Source organism: Phalacrocorax aristotelis, chromosome 1 (genome assembly GCF_949628215.1).
Source record: "Phalacrocorax aristotelis chromosome 1, bGulAri2.1, whole genome shotgun sequence".
NCBI lineage: Eukaryota > Metazoa > Chordata > Aves > Suliformes > Phalacrocoracidae > Phalacrocorax > Phalacrocorax aristotelis.
This window is the reverse complement of record NC_134276.1, coordinates 68,163,626-68,184,580: the sequence shown is the minus strand read 5'-3', so window position 1 is coordinate 68,184,580 and position 20,955 is coordinate 68,163,626. Positions and strand designations below refer to the sequence as shown.

The window sequence follows — 20,955 nt, the reverse complement described above, 5'->3', positions numbered from 1 at the left end:
TAGTACTGAGACTGACATACCCATGCCCTTTCCTCCAACATCTCTGAGCATCAGTCACCCCTGGATGAAGCCATCTCCGGCTACGCCTGGACCATGAGGTGAAGGGAGGGTGTGCAAGCGGTGTTGAGCACACCAAGCTGCTCCCACATGCCCTGTCTGACCCGTGCCGACAGGTTGGTGAGCACCAAGGCCATATCCTATGGCACAGCGTGCACAGGGCTGCGGCTCCTAAAAGCTCTCTCTGCAGCTGGGCACGTCTGTGGCTTTGACCATGCTCTGTGCAAACACATCCACAGGTGATACAGGAATTTTTCAAATATGTCAATAATACATCAGGGTATGACTGAGAGCGTAAAAAATCCTTTGGTACTTTCCACCTTGGAGAAGAGCCAATCCTCAAAACAAGTGAGCTGACTGTAGCAGCAGAGACCTTGACACCCAGACAGCAGGGCTGCTGCTTCATCACTCACATACATCCCTGCAGATTGCACTGGATTTTTTGTAGCTGTTTGGGTTTTTTTTCTTGTACTTCATTAGCACCAGTGCTTAACATTGGGTACTATATGCTCCAGGATAGCCAGAAATTCAAACACTTAGGTCATTAATATCAATGTCTATGTCAGAGGGCTAGCTACACGTCAAACCCTTTTTTCCTTTCCTAAAGACATTTTTCACCCAGATCAACAACTGGTGATTATCCAGTCTAAATCAGGATCCTATTATGTAAGAAGTAGAGGAGATTCTTTTGACTACTGCTGAAATGTATGTAATAATAATAGCCATAGAGAGGAGTGAAATGTAGCACGAGTACCCTCTGTGTGTCCCTTTAATTAGAAACCATGCAGAGTTTGAAATCCGAAGTGCTTCCAAACATGTGTAGCATTCATTTTAATCATTCCTCAGAGTGCAGGAGGAAGCATCAATTAAATTGAGCATGAGAGGAAACTCCTGGGAGTGGGTGCAGGAAATTATTTTTTTTAGTAATATTATTATGATGATGATGCACAGGGACAGCATTTTGAAAGCATTAACCTGAAAAGGCACCAAGGAGCCCCATAGAATGTCAGCAAGCAGTCAAAGCACCAAAAGATCCTTAAGGCATAACTTTGACCCATATTCTGTAGATAATCAAGTTTCCTCTCCCCAAAGGGGATTCAGGAGAATGACATAAAAGCGTGATTTGCATTATGAAGCCTTGTATCTTCCTTGATGTTTTCCTTGTCTGCTCCAACTACCGTTGCTTCCTAACATCAAAACCTGTGGAGGTTTGCTCCAGCTGGGGAAGAAGCTGAACTGCTCCTAATGGGAACCTGGCGTGATGATGGGGGGGACCTTTCGCACCGTGGAGGAGAGGAAGACTCGTGGCATTGGAGTGCGAGATGCTCTTTGACCTCTGACCCCCCGGCACTCCTCAAAGCCTGAGCTGATTAAAGCCCTTCTGGCAGTCAGCTGGCTAACGTGCAGGAAGGTGCCAGTCTGTCCTGTCAGTGGGTCTGAGGCTTGAAAGTGATTCCTAATCATCTTTGTGACGAGGGTGCATGTCAGTAAATTGTAGCTAGTGAGTCATTTTGGGGTGAGGGACCTGGATGGAAGGGCAAAGCAGAGGCAGGATGCAGGAAGGCAGGGAGCCTGCAGTCCCACCAGGGAGAAGGCAGGTATCCCGAAAAATAAGGTCCTCTTCTGGGGAAAATAACAACCACAGTGGCACTTTTGATAAAAAGAGTTGAAACTCTGTGCTTTAAACAATGTAGATTTTTCATTTTTAATGGATACCAGATATTTTAATATTACTAATTGCAGCAAATGGGGGAAAAATAACCTCTCTAAATTCCTGGCGAGTGGGCTGGTGTGTTGATTTTTTCAGCCACCATGAGCATGGAGAGCCCCAGTGTGCTCTCGCTTGAGAATGTCCCTGACAGCAAAGGGATGAGGAGGCTGCTCAAAGGACGCAGATGTGGATGAGCTAACTCCTCTCACGCTGACAATTTGAGCCAAGAATATTTCAGCATTAGCATCTCCTAATGCAGTTTCATCTCGCTGGCTATAAAGCCTGTCCCGGTGCAAAAGAAACCTCTGCAATTTTCATGTAACTATGAGAAAAGAGCCATAGCCGTTTTTGTGTAACAGGATTTGTGTGGGCTGTTGGTAAGGGCATGCTGCTGATAAATAAGGTTCAGTTGTAAATATTCTCTAGTGACATGGGAATTTATCCACCTATTGAAGTTTACAACTGAGTTACTGAGGAAACATGTTCTTTAGTTCCACTGTGTATGCAGCCCACGGTGCATTTATCAAATGCTCTGTCAGTTCAGGAAAGGCACAGTTCAGGTAATAGAGTATTTATGAAACTGTTAATACCACCCCAGAAAGTTCTCATAGTGTATGTTTTTTAAAGCTGCCCATGAAAACTTTGGACAAGGGGAAAGCAGAGGATGTATTTTCAGTTTTATAGTGCAGGGCTCTGCTCTGTGGTCACGTGCAGCGAGGAAGACACAACGGAAAGAGGAGCTTTCTAGGCGCCACACTTATTTATCATAAAGCATACAATAAAAGCAGTGTAAGCAAATGAAACACTACCTTTTGCAGAAGTGCTAGGATTTAAATAGGAATTTTGGATCCTCCCCTTCATCAGAAACAAGAATTAAGGCTGCCTTCTCATCGTTCACCCATGCCAGTTTACAAGCCTCCCTGCCACCATCACTGTTAGGCAGGCAGGCTCTTAGCATGGGCACTTTTTCATCACATTCCCATACCTGATGGTCTTCATCATCATATGTCTTCTTCTGCCTCTCCCATGCTCCCCGGAAATGCTGAAGTGGCCCTGCTTGCTCCCCTGTAAAACCATCCCTGTTTCACCCTTCAGACCTTGCAATACCCTGACACCAGCAGAGACTCCTCAGCTCCTCAGCAAATGCAAGTTACCATATGGAAGAAAGATCCCAGCGTGGGCCTTGAACAACCCTATGCCTCCTCAGAAAGATAAATAAAAAAATCCTTCATTTTTACATTTTTGTGGGTTGGTATTTTTGAGCGCTGGAACCTGTGAGCTGAGGCTGCCAGTGTGGCTTGCATTGTTTCAGCTGCTGATTTTCTTGATTCTCAGTGATTGAAATGATGGGAGAAGCTTTTGCACAACCTTTAAGTTAATGTTTGCGTGAAGGGAGGGAGGAAGCGAGAAGAAAGATTTTCCTGGTGTGCATTTATTTACGTCAAAAAAAAAAGTCGCCCCTTCTCCACCCGGAGCAATCCCAGCAAGATTCACCGGAGTGGGGCTCCCTCTGTTGAGCTCTGGGAGCTTCGCCAGATGGCAAATACAGCTGCCTGCTCCAGTTTTGGGGCAGCCACATCACCAGGCCCTTCCTTACTCCTCTCCCCTTCCTGCGGTCCACCTGAGAGAGAAAAAATTGCAATGGAAAAATCCCGGCAAATCAGGGTCTGGGAGTGGGACCTCCAAGCTGTGACCTGCCTGGTGTCTGCCAGGAGGAAAACCAGCTCAGATCAGTTGTAGCAGGACTGGACCATGAAGTCCTGTCTGGGGAGGAGGTGGGAGAGGGTTTCTGCTAAGGAAACACTTGAGTCACAAGGCAAGGAGCCAAGAAGAAAGATGTGGAAAGGCTGGAAAGCAAACCAAAGGTATCATGCTGGGTGGCAGAGTTACAAAGGCACCACTGGAAAATGTAAGCTGTCCCGTGCTTTTGTCAGCTTCCACCAGGAAAGATCAATTGAAGCAGTTACAGCAGAGATTCACACTATGGGCTTTTATGCAATACTTTTTAGTATTTTCCCCCAAATGATCTTTTTTTCTTGCTGTGACCTACAGCATAAGGAATTGTGTAAAATTCCAGGGCTGTAAATGCTGCTGTTGTGGAGGTGAAGGAGCCTGAAAAAACATAAGACTCTCAAAATTGCACAGTCGGCTGACTTTTAACTCATTTCTTTTGCTAAAAAATAAGTGAGGGCTGGGTTCTGGCAGGCGGCTGGGAAAACCAGGTTGTGGTCCTGACCAAAATGGTCTCATCTGGGGAGTAATCAGTGAGAGATTTCATGTTTATTTAAAGGATTTAAAACATACTTCGAATGCAGAACACAAGGTAACCTTAAATATGTAACTGCCGTAGTGCCTTGAATATAAGGTTTTGTTCTGTGTTTCTCCATAGCCTCAAGGGACCTCTTATTTGTTTTATGCTGTGTGTCTCTATTCGTGGCTCTGACAGGCTAAACGTAGCAGACTTTGCAGTCTTTCCTCCTTGAACTGCTCGAGTAGCCCATAGCAGCAGCACATGTTCTTATCTGTTACTTGTTTTCTTCTGTGTTAACCTAACACCAGCTCCTGAAGTCCTCACTCAGGACGTGCTTGGTGGCCCTTGCTTTTGCAAGGCAGTCAGTCAAGGCATATTTAGTCTGGTGGTTTCTCATGAAGCCACATTGCATACTTGGGTCAGAAGCCAACCATATCCTGGGCTGCATCAAAAGCAGCGTGGCCAGCAGGTCAAGGGAGGTGATTCTGGCCCCCTACTCTGCTCTGGTGAGACCCCACCTGCAGAGCTGCGTCCAACTCTGGAGCCCTGAGCATAAGAAAGGCATGGAACTGTTGGAGCCGGTCCAGAGGAGGCCACAAAAATGATCCGAGGGCTGGAGCACCTCTCCTGTGAAGAAAGGCTGAAAGAGTTGTGGTTGTTCAGCCTGGAGAAGAGAATGCTCTGGGGAGACCTTACTGCGGCCTTTCAGTACTTAAAGGGGCTCATAAGAAGGATGGGGACAGACTATTTATTCGAGTCTGGTAGATTCAGACTAGATATAAGGAAGAAATTCTTTACAATGAGGGTGGTGTAACACTGGCACAGGTTGCCCAGAGAGGCGGTAGATGCCCCATCCCTGGAAACATTCAAGGCCAGGCTGGACGGGGCTCTGAGCAACCTGGTCTGAAGATGTCCCTGCTCGCAGCAGGAGGTTGGACTAGGTGACCTTTAAAGGTCTCTTCCAACCCAAACTGTTCTATGATTCTATGATTCTAAGTCCTCTCAGCTATTGGTTGGGACATTTCAATCAGCTGCTTCTCTGAAATGTCTGCATTCAGACATTTCCTTTCACTGGGACCTCTGCACAGGATTATAAGGGTAAAATTTAGCCCTTAGGATCCAGTGACTGCCTGAAAGGGTAGATTCTCAGAGCATACCTAGGCCTTGTAAAGGCTATCACCAGCACATGAGAGATCGCTAAATATTTTCCTCGGCAGAGGCTGCCAGCCATTCAGCTTTGTTTCAGAGGAGATTACTTGTAAAATAAAACTCCATATTGTGCAGGAATTTTCTATACATCCACACTGCTTTGTCAGGATTAACTGGATTAAAGTAGTTTAACTGAAACCAGAATTTGACCTACAATGCCAGCAGTGTGTTGACAGTACCACTTATTAAAGAGCGCAGAGTCTGGAAGGTTTCGAGTTTTGCAGAACATGAGGGACTTTGTGCTGACATGGTTAAACAGCTGGCTGGTGTTACCCACTGGCTCTCTGGGCAGCAATAGCTGCAAATTCACTGCTAGAAGTCCAACCTGACCCTGAAAATCATGTGTTGTTTAACAGAAGTGCATGTAGTATGAGAATACTTTGCTTCAAACAATGTGTTACTAGGAAAAAGGCAACTTTGAATGTGTAAATATTGATGGGTGTGAATGACAGGCTGAAGCAGAGTGAGATGTGCAGAAGTTGTGAAGCTATTTTAGCTATGATTATGAAATCAGATGAGCTCAGCAAGAGGTGCTCTTGCATTCAAGTTTTTAAACTTTCTAAGAGAAACCATGTAGCCCTGTAAAACTGAGCTTTTATTCCGGTAAAGCAGAGGATCCCAAACATGCCTGTGTGACACGCTGTGCAGCAGAAAGCCTGCCATTTCTTTCTCAGTTGTGCTGCAGGCAGCGACTGCATTTGCCAAGGGAAAGTTTGAATCTTGGTGTGTACAAAGATGGACTTTATAACATAAAATGCAAGTTGGGCCAGTTTGCCATATAAGCTACAAAATAACCTTGGGAGGTGCTATTCTCTTTAAAGAGCAGTTTGTATTCCGTTCACCCATCGCTGAAGGAGATTAAAAACACCTTATGCTGTTCTGGGGTGATGAACGTTGTTGTTCCCTCTTCTTTGGGGAGCAACACCACTGTGCTAGAATGAAGCTGTACCTGCTTATGTTCCTTTTGTCTGAATTCTACTGAGCGTTTCCTGTGGTACGTTCATGCTCGCTGCAAAAGTCACTTCTGGAAATGGCTGATAGGCTCCTAAGCTCTTTGGGCACTTCCTCTCCATGTTTCCAAGACCTCCTAGCACCTCAAAACATCTTTGGAGAAGCATTTCACCTCCTACTCCAGGTAGGAGCTTTGCATACCTCAGGTGTGTATTGCCTGCACCCATCCTCAGGCGTCACAAGGACTGCAGCCTTCCACAGCACCATCAGCCAGGATCAGGACCTAACCATTATGTCCAAGTCTTTAGTTAAATAAAACAATAGAGCTTTAGTTAAATAAAACAATAGAGCTTTAGTTAAGAAGTTTTATTTTTATAGTCATTAATTACTACTTATGTGGCACTATAAATAAGCATGACACTTTCCAAGGTATATAGAAGATTACATTCAGTTTTCATTCTTCATGGTGCCATTTCTGTTGTCAGCTTAACTACTTTTATTCTCAAAGCTGATTTTAAAGACGTTGTACCTGCAAACTGCAATTTTTCAGGCTCTTACTGATGGTTCACACAGAGCTGACTAATAGCACTGTTTTTTGTCTTTGCTACTTTGTGCAAAATTAGATGCTCCTTGATTAATTTTCCTATTATTAGCTTTCTGTGAAAGCAAAGGCTGCATTGTCACTGTTGTGTTCTGTAAAGCCAAGTGACTGGGGGCGATAGTTCTTCTGAATGGCTGTACATAAGGCAAACCATCTTACATGGAAGACAAACCACTTTTTAAGAGTTTTTGCTGTGAGATAATGATGATTTATGATCTGTCATCCTGAAAGTTTCTCTTGAGGACAGAAGCCACTAAAAACTCTGCAGGTAACATATCTTTTGGTGGTATAGGTTTGTTATACCTGCACTGGCTAAAGTCCACCCCAGCCCCTTGTTTCTTCAGCTCACTGCATGTACAAGTGCTCACTCTTGCTTCCTATGGTTGACTAAGAAGAGGCATATTTTAAGCACTGCTCTTAATTTAAGTGAAATGTGTTGCTCTTGGAAGATATTAAACTGAGAGTGACTGTAGCAGGTTGGATGGCGAGGAGCAAGGGGACAGTGCACAGCCCCTGCTGCCCTTCATGCCGTGGCCCTTACCAAGCCTGGCAGACAAGGCTGTCACTGCCACCATGACTGAATTGCTTGTTGGGCTTACCACTGACTGCTCTGAATGCTGGACTGCCGTCCACTTTCCCATCCCAAAAGGATCTGAGCAGGCATTTCATGCTCATGATTTAAGTCGTTCTTGGCTGATTTGAATGGGTGCTTTCAATCCAAGACCCGGATGCTAGTAATGGGGAGCATACAGTCTCCTCCTCAGCAGTTCTGCTGATGGGTGCTCTGCCACCCAACCCCTGTCCTCTCCAGCACGGCTGCTGCGATTTCTGTGAAGCTGTTATGGATGGCAGGAAAACATATGCTGAAGTGCCACCCAGCCTGCTTGTGGGGAGCTTCCTAGTAGTTGGAAGACGTAAATGCAGTCCCATGTGTTGCCAGCGAATCTTTGCTTGCAGAGACTGGGAAATTTGTGGATGCTTCAGAGTAATCAGGCAAAAAATTAACAGTATGTGTTTTAATTATTATTTACACTCTATAGTAATGGTTTGTGTTTAATTATCATTTATGACTGAGATGTGCATACTTTTCACTACCTTTTCCTTTCTGTGTCTTTTCTTCTTCATTGACTTTTGATTTGCTTTGGATGTTTACATTTGATGGTACTTCATGAAGGAGATAAATGTGTATTAATTCATTCATTCAGAGGAACAGACTGTTCAGATATTTATTTGGAGGGCAGGGTATATGGAGATGTTGGAGAAATTTGAAGAACAGCAGCAAGAAAATGCCAATGTGTTTTGCTAAAATGACTTAAGTAAAAGTCTAAAAAAATAAATTATTGTCCCTAGTAGTGCTCTTATCAGGCTGTTCCACCTGCATGTTCTGAGGCTGTTTGGCTTCATCCATTCCTGCTTCCCATCTAGCTCTGATTATGAACAAGACCTATGAAGTGGAGGGAAGGAAGAAATAAACACTGTTGGGAAATCTTTTGCATTTCCCTGATTTTTTCATCCGTTAATCCCCCTGAAACAAGGCTGAGGCAAGGATGCTTCCCAACAGGGCGGGCAGCATCACACCTGCCTGTCACGGGGGATCCCTGCGTGCAGGGGAAGCCCTTGCAGCAAAGAGGCTGAGGTTTCCCTTCTTTGCATGGCTTGAGCCGCACAAGGCGAGAGTGTGGGCAAGGGAATTTACCCTTCAGTGTTAATGTGGCTTTCAAGTGGCAGAAAATGTCCTTTCTTCTGCTCTGCTGTTGCAGAGAGGAGCTGTAGCTGGAGCCTCAAGAGGTTTTTTGGGTTTCAGGAATCTGAAAACAAACTTGGTTTGACCGAAGGGTTGGGTCATAGCATTTCTGTCTGGGTTTAGTAGCTGGAGGCCTTACCACTGAGTATTTTATTTCTGAGTTCTTATATAGCGCAATATACTGATGTCAAGGAATGTCCTTGGACTTTCTTCCTGTGTGTTTCTGAGCCAGCAAACCTGGCCAGCCTCTTTGATGATTTTGCACGTGGGGCTTTGATGCTGTCTTCGGTGTACACCCTCTGTAGTTGTGCACAGAGACAGAAACTGAAGGCACACTCTTATTTTAGACATCCAGGCTCTGTTTTTTCTCAAGAAAAACTGGTTGCATGGGGAAACTTTTATTTTCGTTTCCCAAATAGTGTGAAGTAGGAAAAGCATGTTTTGTGGGCACCCACACTGTACTTCGGGCAAGCATCAGACCTCAGCTTCTTCATCAAGTATTGCGTGCAGGACCTAGCAGGTCTTGGCCCATGTTGGAGCCTGCATTGCTTTTGAGCATATTGGGAAAATATGTCTTTTCTGTAACTTTTGAAAACTTAAGGCCTATTCTACCTGTGCAGCGCACACTCTACAAAGCTTTCTACTGGGACAATTTACTGGAAACAAGCATGTTTGGGATTTTTTCTCTTCCTTTTGTTCTTCAGGATACGTAATGAAAAATCCTCCAGCATTGCCCCTTAATTGCTTCATGGCTGTTGTTTGTCAATTTGCCAGCAGGTTTCTGCTTAACTGCTGCCATTGCTGAAACACAAATGGAGAATGATTGAGTTGCCAACATATCATTAAGTCTTCTGCAAGGGGGGGTTTCAGCATATTGACGCTTCAGACTTCAGTCACTATTGATTGCTGAAATAGGAAAGAAACCTTTGGCAGTATTCAGCATCATGCCAACACACATTTGCTGGCATGAAAAAGAAGCTGGCCGTTGCCATTGACTGTGACTCCATCCCTTCCTTCCTTCCTTCCTTTCTTTCTTACATTCTTTATTTCTATACACACCCACACAGAGTTTTGAAATTCAATACATAGCATAGCTGAATTCTAGTTAACCTAACAATAAATCAACAGGGCAAATAGATTTCTTGATAAAGCCAGATGCAGAGGCCATTTAATTTTGTGGCTGCCTGCATTATGCCCGACAGATTTCATGGCAGCTGGGGAGAGGGTGATGGCAGGCATCCCTTGGAGCAGGAACACAGGTCAAGAGCTGACTTGGAGGGAGATAGTGTGGTGGTGGTCTCTGCCATGATCCTCATGGGGCAGCCAGCCTTCTCCTGTGTCAGTCCCCATATGCCAGGGAGGCTGCAGCGGAGCCAGGCACTGTGGGCAGAGGAACAGTACGATGCTGCTGAGGCCAGGCTGGGAAGGGGAAGTTTCCTTCCTGGGACATAGTGTTGCACAAGTCCCTGAGACAGAAGCATGGCTGAGAAGGGGCTTCGACTAAGGAGCAGGGGAAGAAGAGGATGGTGAGGAGGGAGCACGGTGTCTCCATGGTGTCCACTGGCTGTACTGCAGGGCTGCCCAGGTGCCGGAGTGGCAGAGGTGTAAGGAGGGGTTAGCTCTCCTGAAGCAGGCAGCAAGAGGAAAGTGTAAGCACTCTGGTAGTTGCTGGAGGAACATCTCTGTGTGCTTGTCACTGCCCCCCACCAAAACCATTTCCTGCCTCTGCTTTTTAGTCTGATCCCTTAGCTGACACTTCACAGCCTGTTTTAGATTAAAAGATTCTGTAAGAAGGACTACCTGGGCATGCTGAAGATGATGATGTCTAGCTGAAATGCTGTTGTGCGGAAGAAAGAGATAAGGGGAAATAGGACAGGGCATGGGGCAGAGTTTTTAAACAGAGAAAGGGAGGGTCATGCTCCCCGGCAGGGCTTGAGGGGTTTGCCCATGAGTCAGAGGTCAGTCATAGCTGACACCCTTCCCTTTGAATTGGGGGACTCAAGTGAAGAAAAGGGGGGTGATTGAGCCAGAATTACACTGCACAAAGATTTGGCAAAGAGGGAAATAATAATAGGATTATAGGAAGATTTCTAAGAATCACCTAACTGTTGATGGGGAGTGACATTATAACTATCAAGCAGCAGCAGTGATCATTTTTCTTTTATTTCTGAAATATGCTTAATGCTCCTTCCTTTCAGGGGTGGTTAAGAGGAGCTTCTGAATCTGATTTGCTTCCCACTAATGGATTAATCAAAAGTAGGAAAAATAATGGGAAATTTCCCCAAATCTTCTTCTTAGGGATCAGGATCCATTAAGATAATCTGACCACTGAGAGTCCACTGAAAGCTGGACCTTTTGGCTAGAAAATATCAGCAAGGAAGCTTCAGGAATTTATTTTTGATATTTTTTTTTTTGTAATTGTGATATTGAACTTCTCTCTTTGGTCGATTGGAAGAGACACTTAAAGCTTTAGAACAGGGAAAGCAACTTTATTTGAAAAGGGTTAGAGGACTCCATTATTTCTTCACCCTTGCCTGGGCCACAGTAAATGCCAGCTTTACCTGGGATGCTTAAATCAAAATGGGCACTTCTGGCCTTATGGAAAGGCTGGGAAATGTCTCAATTATGGGAATTTTTCAATAGGAGGGTGTCTCTTCCACTAAACAACATGTTCATTTTAAAAATGCCTCTACAGATTTTTTAGTTGAAAAGCTGCGGCTCAGAATTAGAAAAGCTGTAGCTGATAATTGAAACATTTTGTTTTGGAAGCACCTGCCCACTGGCAGTTGTAGTTTTAAGCACCTCATGTGCAGATTCTCTCTGTGAGGGACAGTCCCTAGATGGCACGGTCCATAACAAAGCCCATGAAAGAGAACAGGAACAGAAGCACCTAAACTGCAAATTCCCTGGGGTGCCACATTAGGGTCTTCAAATAAAACAATGCCACATTTCAAATTAAAATTTTTGTCTTGCAGTTTGGTTTTTTGCTTTAAAGCCTGTGTGTTCGTCAAGTTAAGGTATAAACAGACACCTGAATCATCTTCTAGCCAGCTCAATTAATCAGTAGTAGAAGCCCAGCATGTGTTTCATAAGTATTTCATTGAAGATGCATGAGACTGAATAAAATCCAGTTTCTTTTTCTGTAGCTCTGGGGGCTGTTCACTTTTAACACAGTAAAATGAAGCTTGGGAAGAGAAAGGGGTTAAAAAGTAAAGAAAGTGATCTGACCTTGAATTGCTACAAAGATCTTGGGAATAGGAAAGCCCCGTCTAGGGTAAGTGATACGGAGCATGCTTGCCAGGCGTGTGCCTGGATCAGCAGCGGTTCAATGAGCACCTGGCAGAAGTCTTGCTCAGTGTTTGATAAATTGTCTTCTACCAGCATGAATTAAAGTAATGAATCTTTTACTTCTAAATTACTACAAGGCTCAATAGTGCTTCAACTTAGTATTTTTTTTTCTAGGTTCAAATAGGTAATGCAATCTATGCCTTACCAAAGGAGTTTGATGGAATCGTAGGCTTAATCTTTAAAATGCTGAGGAGGGGGGAAAAGCTTTGGTGTCAAGGGAAATAACCATCCAGGCAGAGAGAAAAATATCAGTAGGGTGCTGCCTCTGATTTGGCAGAGATTGTTTGATGCATGCTTTGTTAGCTGGCTGTTGATGTTCTTTCCTGGTTTTATGCTTTGTTATGTTTGAAGGTGCTTCCAAAATACTGGGTACCTTCATTCAGATACAGCAAAGTCCAAAAGAATACCGAGAAAAAAGCGGAACTGTAAACTGGTAATGAGAAAAATGAGAGCTGGGGACACATCTCATCTGAATGAAATTAAATCCCTGTCCAGACAACACAGACAGTGCTCTGTAAAGCCGTGCCTGTTCGATTGCCTCCTTCACTGTGTGGCGTAGGTGAGAAGATCTGTTGCACATGCTTTCCAAGGCCTGCACAGCTACTAAAGCCCTTCCTAATAAAATGAGTAAGTTAACACCTGCATGTGAAGGTGCACTCAGAAACTTACTTTTTGAACAGCGTGGTATCTGCCTGCCACAGCAACCATCTGGCACCCAGAAGCAGCAGGAGAAGGCTGTGCTGGCAGGCAGCGCAGACGGCAGGCTGGTGTTTCTCCTCCTCCTGCCGAAAGGTGCAGGTGTAAGAGCATAAAACCTGCCATACCACAGCAGGTCCATTTAATGCACCCGTTGGGATTGAAAAATGCCTCTGCTTGTTGCTTTAACAAATACCATAAAAAGTCATCCCAGCATCCTATTTTCTGGCTTGGATGGGGAAATGGAGTGTTTCTGTCAGCCCACTCCACCTTCTCCCTGCAGAAAGCATCCAAATGCTATTCTTATACAAAGGGGTATCATCCAGAAGTACAGGTGTAAGAAACACCCGGGGGAATACCAGGGTATTTTATTAAACATACCTTTACTTTTTCATTGGCCCTATAGGACACGCCTTTGACAGCCAGTGTACAGAGCAGGGAACAGACTACTCATAGGTATATATATGAGTATATATAGGTATACAACAGCATATATATATATGAGTGTATATATATGCAACAGAAGCCGGTGTCATTTTTATAAGCACATCTCTGAAAAAACCACTCTTATGAAAGGTTGACTGTACATGACCCCTTTAACATCCCCCGTGATACATGCTGCTACATATTTGTGCTGAGGCTTGCAAGCTGGCTCTTAGCTCAAGCTAAATGAAATAAAAAACTACATAGGATAAAACAGTGATGCACCTTTTCTCCTCCAGTATGGGTTAAAGAGCTATTATAGGGCCAAACCCTTTTGGCAGCTGTGTCCAACACACTCCAGCTCTGTGCAATTCAGCAAGGAGGGGAGCAAGCATCCAGGGAGGGCAAGGGCGAGGGCTACATAAACCGATACTTCCACAAAAAAATCGTCCATGCAGTCACAGCCTGAGTGAGACAATCTTGCACTGGGCCAAAGTGAACACTGGGAAGAATTCTTTACAATCAGGTAGTTTCCATCAAATAGGCTTCTCTTTTTTATCACGCCAAAGTAATAACTTTTTAGGCTTTTTTTGCTCTTATGCTGTGATTTTTTTTTTTGAGTTTGTTTCTTCCTTTTAATGAGAGTGAAATTCTCAGAGCTGGTTTTAGTTCTAAAAGAAAGATTTGAGGCATTCTGCCTATTCCGCTTTTCCACAGAGACGTTAAATCATAAGCAACAAAGAATATTGTAACTGTTTACAGTAGCCCTCAGTGAGCAGTGTGAGACTTGGGGATTTTGAAAGAAGAGCATTTGGTTACAAAATCAAAAGCTCAACTAAAAGCTTCAAAATCAAAAAATGTTTGGAGTTGCTCAGATAAACACATTGAAAAATTTTCGACTTGCCAACTTTTAGAACTATGTGAATCTTCAAGTTTGTTTTGTTTTATCTTCTGAGCTTCAGAAACCAAAGCAACCCTGAAGGTCAAAATGTCTAATATCTTACATTTAGACATGTCAAGTTTTACTTGTTTAAACACAGAGGCCTGCTTACATAGGATATTTTGCAAATTAACAGATGCTTCTTGATGGTGTAAGAGGTACCATGGGTTTCAGCTGAGTTTCAAGAGAGCTGCACTGCCTCCTCTGATGTAACACACTTACCTTCCCAGTCTTACCATCACATGCATCCTAGTTTTCCTGCAAGACCCAGGGTATAATGTTACGTAGCAGTCACCTGCAGTCACTGGGGTAATTTGGTCGTGGATTATCAGTTTGCTTCTAGCTGAAAGTGACTTTAAAAAGGAAATTGGTTCTGGCTCGAGTTTACTTAAAAGGTGTTGCATATTTTGTTTTCCCAGAGTGTTTCTCAGCTTCCCTATGGCAAAGCCCTGTACACCTATGAGGGAAAAGAGCCAGGCGACCTCAAGTTTAACAAGGGGGACATCATCATACTGCGGCGGAAGGTGGATGAGAACTGGTACCACGGGGAGCTCAATGGGAACCATGGCTTCTTCCCCGCCAGCTACATCCAGTGTATCAAGCCCCTCCCGCAAGCTCCACCTCAGGGCAAAGCACTTTACGACTTTGAAATAAAGGATAAAGATCAAGACAAGGATTGCCTGACCTTCACCAAGGTAGGGGAATAGCGGATTTTTTTTTTTTAAAAAAAGTTTTGGAAAGCTACTTCTGTAGGGACCAATGGGGCATGTGGGGTACTGGCAGCCAAGCCTGCAGCACGGTGGTGCTGGGACCAGCGGGACATCTGCCTGGCCTCCTCGGGCAACTCTGCCGAGGGACCCCCTGCACTCTGTTTCTTTCAGCTGGTTGTAAGCAAATTCAGCCCTGTCAGCCTGTCCTCTTATTAAGTGGGACGTCCCCTCATGTAGCGTGATGAAGGTCATTGACTTCTCCCAACTTGTAAGTCCTCCTCCCTGTGGAGGCAGAGCCTGCTCAGTTGCTGTGCAATGTCCCACACGCCAGCCGTGCTGTAGGACTGGGGGGGCGCAAAGTCTCCCCGTGGGGCAAGCCCCATGTTTGCGTCTTTGGGAAATTGCTCACATTTTGCCTAAAGGAGAAGGGAGTGAGATAGCTCGTGCCATGAAGAGCAAGGTTGGTATAAAGCCAGTGAAACTCAACAAGTAGAACTGGCTACGCACTTTCCAAGAATATTGTTCTGTGTGAAAAGCACACATTTCATCTGCATTGAAATGTTCTGCAAGAACGACTCCATTTCAGGAAAAAAAACTAATGGAAATGTGTCTTTTAATGTTCCTGATTGAATCAGATGTTCTGGTGTTTTAAAATGCCATTCAGCTTCAAAATGTATATTGCATCATACCACATACCAATTAGCAGTTGAAATACACTATCATCATATATCACAGTATTTCCTATTTTAAGAACATAAAGACATAAAAAGCAGACATTTAAAAAAAAAGGTCTTTGTTTTCTTAAAACCAAAATGTTTAATAAATTCCATTTGGAATGAGAGAAAACTGAGATTGTAATTTCCTCTGGATTTAAAATGTCACATTTCCCATCCTCCCCCACCTCCCCACCTGTTTTCTGTCTCCCCCCTCCTCCCTAGCAATTTGTGTTGACCTTAGATGGGCTTCATGGATATCAAGAAACCCACAGTAAAATAAAGCATATCCCCTAATGTTAATTTATGGCACTGAATGCTGTGGAGAACCTGTTCATTGTCATCTTCTGTTTTATTTCAGCTGTGTCTGGTTGTTATAGCATCACATAAAGCAATAACAGTTATGCTGGAAATGAATACAAAATAGATGATAAAAATATCCTTCACCAGGATTTTACTGACCTCCTCTTTTGAGGCTACTTATTATAGCTAAATGAAATATTTGCAGCATATCATTTTCTCGCCGAATGTAACATCTTTTTCACTCATGCAACATTTCTCAGCAGAACACAATTTCCTAGAATGTATGCTTTCTTATATTTATTTAACAAAAGATTTGTAAGTGCTTTTGCTCTATAGCAAGCAAAGTGTTTGATTGCAAACACTGCAAACCCTGCGACTACTCAGCCTCTCTGGAGCTGTGAATCTCTGCGAGAAAGCGGGCTGCCTGGTGGGAAGTAGCAGCTATGCATTAACTGAAAGTTAGCCAGAAGTTACCTTTGAGATCCTATCAGTAAATATATATTTGCTGGCACATTGTTTTCCTCACTGCTTGCCCAGAGGTACAAAGGTGACTTCTCTGAGAAGCAATCTTCCTTGTCTGCATAAGGTGTTCATTGCTTGCTTGATCTAAGAAACTTAATAACTATGGCAGGCAGTTGTGGTCTTATTTTGTTAGAGCAGGTCCTTTCCTAGACACTTTTGTATTTGATATATTTGGTGCCATATATTAGTGTACCTCCCTTACAATAGCTGTCTTTGTATACTGATAGTTCTCATTTTCTTGGCTGTCCAATGTCATTCTCGCATGGAGCATTTCTTTCTGCTGTACAGCTCTACTCTCAATCCCTCAGTTTTCCTTTTTTTCACCCCTCCTGTTACTGTCTGCATCCTTTTATCCCTGATGAGTGCGTTTCCCCCAGGGGAGTTTGGTTTATTTTCTACTGCTATTTTCTTCTTTAGCTCCTTCTGCTACATGCACTGTCACCTTGTAACTGTTTTTATGTCTTGCCTATTGTTCTCCCTGACAGTGAATAATCTATTTTTCATCTCAGGACTTTACTGTCATGTTTTCATCATTTTTTTCAATGCTAATTTTAGCTGTCACCTGTGCTGATGAAGGTTGCTGTTTAGCCCACATTTTAGATCATCTGCTGATGCAGCAGAGTCATAAGCACTGCGTTGCTGTAGATGTGATTTGTCACTTGGAGCAATATTCATCATTTGAATGCCTCAGTTTGCATCTGAAGATGCTGGACCTGATCTCAATTTCATTTACACTGTTTGTCCTTTCCTCAGGTAGAGGGGTTGCATTGGGATACAATTTATACAAACTAGTGTAACCTATCTGTGTCCCACCCCTCATTTTAACACTACCAGACAATTGTAATTGATTTTACTTATAAACATATACTAAGGAAGAGTTTCCCTCTGAAGAGAAATTCCAAGAGAACTTAAATGTAGGGATGTTCAGTATCATTATGTTTTGTTGCTCTTTTGCTGGACTTCGTTTTTCCCCTTCCCCTTTGTTATGAGGAAGTCAGAATATCTGTCAGTGCAGTAAAAGAAAACAAAGGAAGGATATTTGGGTTTTATTCTTACTAGTTATGTTCAAAATTAAAATGTCTTGTTGTTCGCAAGATGGATTGCAAGAAAATTGTCTGCTTTATGCTGATCTTTATGAATAGTGCTGCAGAGAGCTTCTGCCATTTACCCATTTTCATCTCCTGTAGACACAACGCTCTCCAGATAAAAGGCCAAAGATAAACCAAATATAATAATTCTGTATGTGTAAGTATAAAACTGGAAGGGACAGAGAAATCTCCGTCTTGGCTATCCAGTGCCGCAAACAAAGCTCCAACCTGTCATTCTCTTACACCATGCGGACTGCTGCCCCTAACTCCTCTTCCCAAAACAGCCATAGGTACAGCCGTAGGGGCCCACCACTGTCCCTCTTCTGCAGTGGCTACAAGAAGACGAAGCATCCCAGATCTGCGACTTAACATATTTTTCTTCAGTGTTCGGCAATGATCAGCCAAATCAGCCGGTTAGCAGTTGTTTTGCTCTCCGTAATGATGGGTTCCAGCCTTGTGTCAGCTTTGCACTGGTTTAACTCCAGCAGCTTCAGAAGTGTTACTCCTGATGTTCACTAGCTTGGTTGCAATTAGTGTGTGGCCTACAGAGTCTCATTGTATGCCCTTGGCTTATACTTATTTAACTCAGCTTTCTAACGTCTCCTATGTGGTAGCCCAGTATGAGCCTGGGCTCCTGCTGTCTCTGTTTTAAAAAATAATCCACCCTCCCTTGGCCTGCGTGCTCTCTGGTACAAGCCGTGCACAAGAAGGCTCTGCTCTCAGCTACAGTGGTGCAAATCTGGAGTAACTGCATTATTGTCTGTTTGTGTAGTTACTCCAGCCTTAAACTGAGTCCAAATTCAGCCCACAGTTTTGTTTTGGTGTTGGACCACCCCCTGCATGCATGAGTTCATGTGGCCCTTTGAAGGCTGAGTCCCAGTGGTAGATGAGTCTCAAACCTGACAAGGTAGCATCAACTGTTTCCCATGCTTTATTGCTCATCACATTTTTAATAACATCAACTATTTCCTTCATTTCCCAACACTTTCATCCCCAGCACACGGGGGTGTTTAACAAGTGTTGTGCCAATCATGGAGCCATCACATCCAACGTTCCTGGCTGCAGTGCAACATCCCAGACCCTTAGTACTCAATTCCAGCAGCATTTGCTGTGTACAGAGGGACCATCCTGGCAGTAGCCAGCGATTGGGATTCTCGTGCCAGCTGGCAAGCATCATCGTCGGACGCACCAAGCACCATGTGGTGCCATGCTGCTATCACTGAGATCTCCCCAGTGCTCTAGCTGGAGTTGTTATCTCTGCAGAATAGCAAGCGCATCTGCTTTGTATTGCTTCGTTAATGGCCGTTAATGACTAGAGTAAAAATCAGGCTGTGAATCATTACTGTTATTGGACACAATTTTGTGCTGTTTTCTCAGCAAAAGGGTTCATTTCTCCATCAATCAGATTGCTTTTTAAGTGATTTATCTTTGCCTTCCTTTCTGATAATGGTTATACACTGGAATTGCAGGTCCCACGTGCCTGTCACAAGGCTGCCTGGCCCTGATGAATAGAGAGAGACTTGAGCAAGCAGGAGAGAGCAAATAATTAGAGACTTTAGCAACAGGCGTAAAAAGAGCATGAGGTATCTGTGTCAAACTACAGTGGATACCATTGGCTTTTGAAATGAGTTTTGAGGCTTGGATTCCTTTATGCTGCCTGGAAATCAATTTAGTACACGTGAAACAGTGAGGTTCAGAAAGTTGAAGTGGTATGCCAAGAGATCTGTGGCTCTTTACTATTCATGATCCTTTTGGGAACCTTTCTAGGAATTTATAAGTAGCACAGCTATCCAACTAATTTAAGACACTAAAATAGTTCATGTTGGAGCTTTCACCAGCCCAGTCTATAGAATGGTGTATACACTTTCTATTAAAAAAGAATTTCAAAAGATATTTCAGGATTTTCTGTAAATTCTGGAGATTTTTAACATGCTTCTGAAAACAAATTCTATAATGGAAAGCATTGTCAAGGACTTGCACTTTGCTCTCCCACAAAGGTACACTTTTTGAACATCAGCATACCTTGGGTTGTGCAGCTATCTGATTTTCTCAGACTACATTCGGCAGCCAGACTTGGCAGAGCTAAACTAAGATTGGTGTATGGAAATGCTTCCAGATTTCATAGGTCTGTAGAAAGTAAAGTTAGAAGGGATCTTCAAAGGTCACTTGTTCCCTGCCCCATGCTCGAGCAGGATCAACTCAGGAGAAGCTTTTCCTGCCAGTTGCCTGTCCGACCTGCTCCAGGGTTGGAGATTACACAGTGCCGCTAACAAAATCTAGTCGAGTCTGGGGTTTTAAAGTTAAAAAGATTTTTCTTCATTTCTTATCTTTTGTGTATATATATATATATGCAAATATATATATACAGACATACACTTATACGTGCATACACATATGTACACACATACACTCATAAGATTATATACATATACATAAATGTAAAGTAAAAGTGTAGACCCATCACACTTTGGGTTTTTAAAAGGCCTGAATAGCTGAACAAATATAGAAAGTAGGAACACTTATGGCAGGTTCTTGAAGCAACACAGTCTTTTATTTTCCTTATTTACCCCCGTTACCTAGATTCTAAATTTATGATAATTGGTCTTTTGTCAGAGCATGTGGAAACTTTGCAGAGATGTATTACTGTCAGCTCTTTACATAGATCAAAAATGGTCCGTGCAGACAGGGCTTTGGAAGGGAATGCTATCTGTTTCTTCAGGAAATTAAACGCACAAATTCTTTTTGCATCCTTCCAGCTGTAATAAATAGCTGAAGGACTCAGTCTGTGGCTGTTTCTCTGAGCTTTCCCCTAATGGATCATTCAGATGAATAATTCAAAGGAAACATTTAAACTATTTCAAAGTGCACGTGTTCAAAATGCACATGTTCAAAAACTGCAAAGTACATCATACCACATCCCTGTTCTGGTCATTTGCTATCAACATAAATCCACAGTCTGAACATCCTGAATCACAAATTTGTGGGTCTTTTTCTACATAAGAAGTATCTGCAAAAAAACAGCTCCTCTCACCTGCCCAGTTAACATGGATAGCTTGTTGCATGGAGGGTGATAGACCATACATAACTCTTATTTTCCTAGAGTGAGTCGTGGAAATAAAGTGAGAACAGCAGGGAACTCTGTCTCAGCTTTCTGGAGGAAGTTTTTCTTCTTTTTTATACATTTCTACACAGAAATGGAGGAAGATCAGACACCATGAGAGAATGAATGGCATCTCACCAAACTTCACTTCGCAGCTTCTCTAAGCCCACTCCTTGCCTCTGGCCGTAGGAGATCTGAGGACGCAGGCAGTGCCCTGCAGAGAGGGCTGCCTTCCACAGCCTTTGTAGCAAGCGGAGCTGGCTCAAGGCTGGGTTTAGTATGACAGACATGGTAGCAAATATCCAGCAGGCAGACATGGTAGCAGAAATCCATTGACAAGTTGAAAAGCTCAAACTGGGAAAACTCAGGGTTTGGGTCTAGTCACCTGAGCTTTTGTAATGACTGGCGTGTTCTAGGTTTTAATTCTATCAAGGGAAACTTTGAGCAGTATGACTCTTATCTGCACTTTGCTTCACCTCCTGTTTTATAATCACAAATAAGTTCATCAGCAGCTAAAATTTTTGTAAGACCCCTTAGATTAAATATAATATTAAAATGCCATTGATTTTAGAAAACTAATTTGTATCT

At 43.4% G+C, this 20,955-nt stretch overlaps 1 protein-coding gene across 1 annotated transcript in view; it reads left to right on the top strand.

Moving 5' to 3' along the window:
• Positions 1–20,955, top strand: part of SH3RF3 (SH3 domain containing ring finger 3) — a 252,787-nt gene that overhangs the window by 144,060 nt on the left and 87,772 nt on the right. The window contains exon 2 of the mRNA XM_075091962.1: positions 14,351–14,626. Coding sequence (XP_074948063.1) covers positions 14,351–14,626 — 276 coding nt within the window. The remainder of the gene's footprint in view (positions 1–14,350; positions 14,627–20,955) is intronic.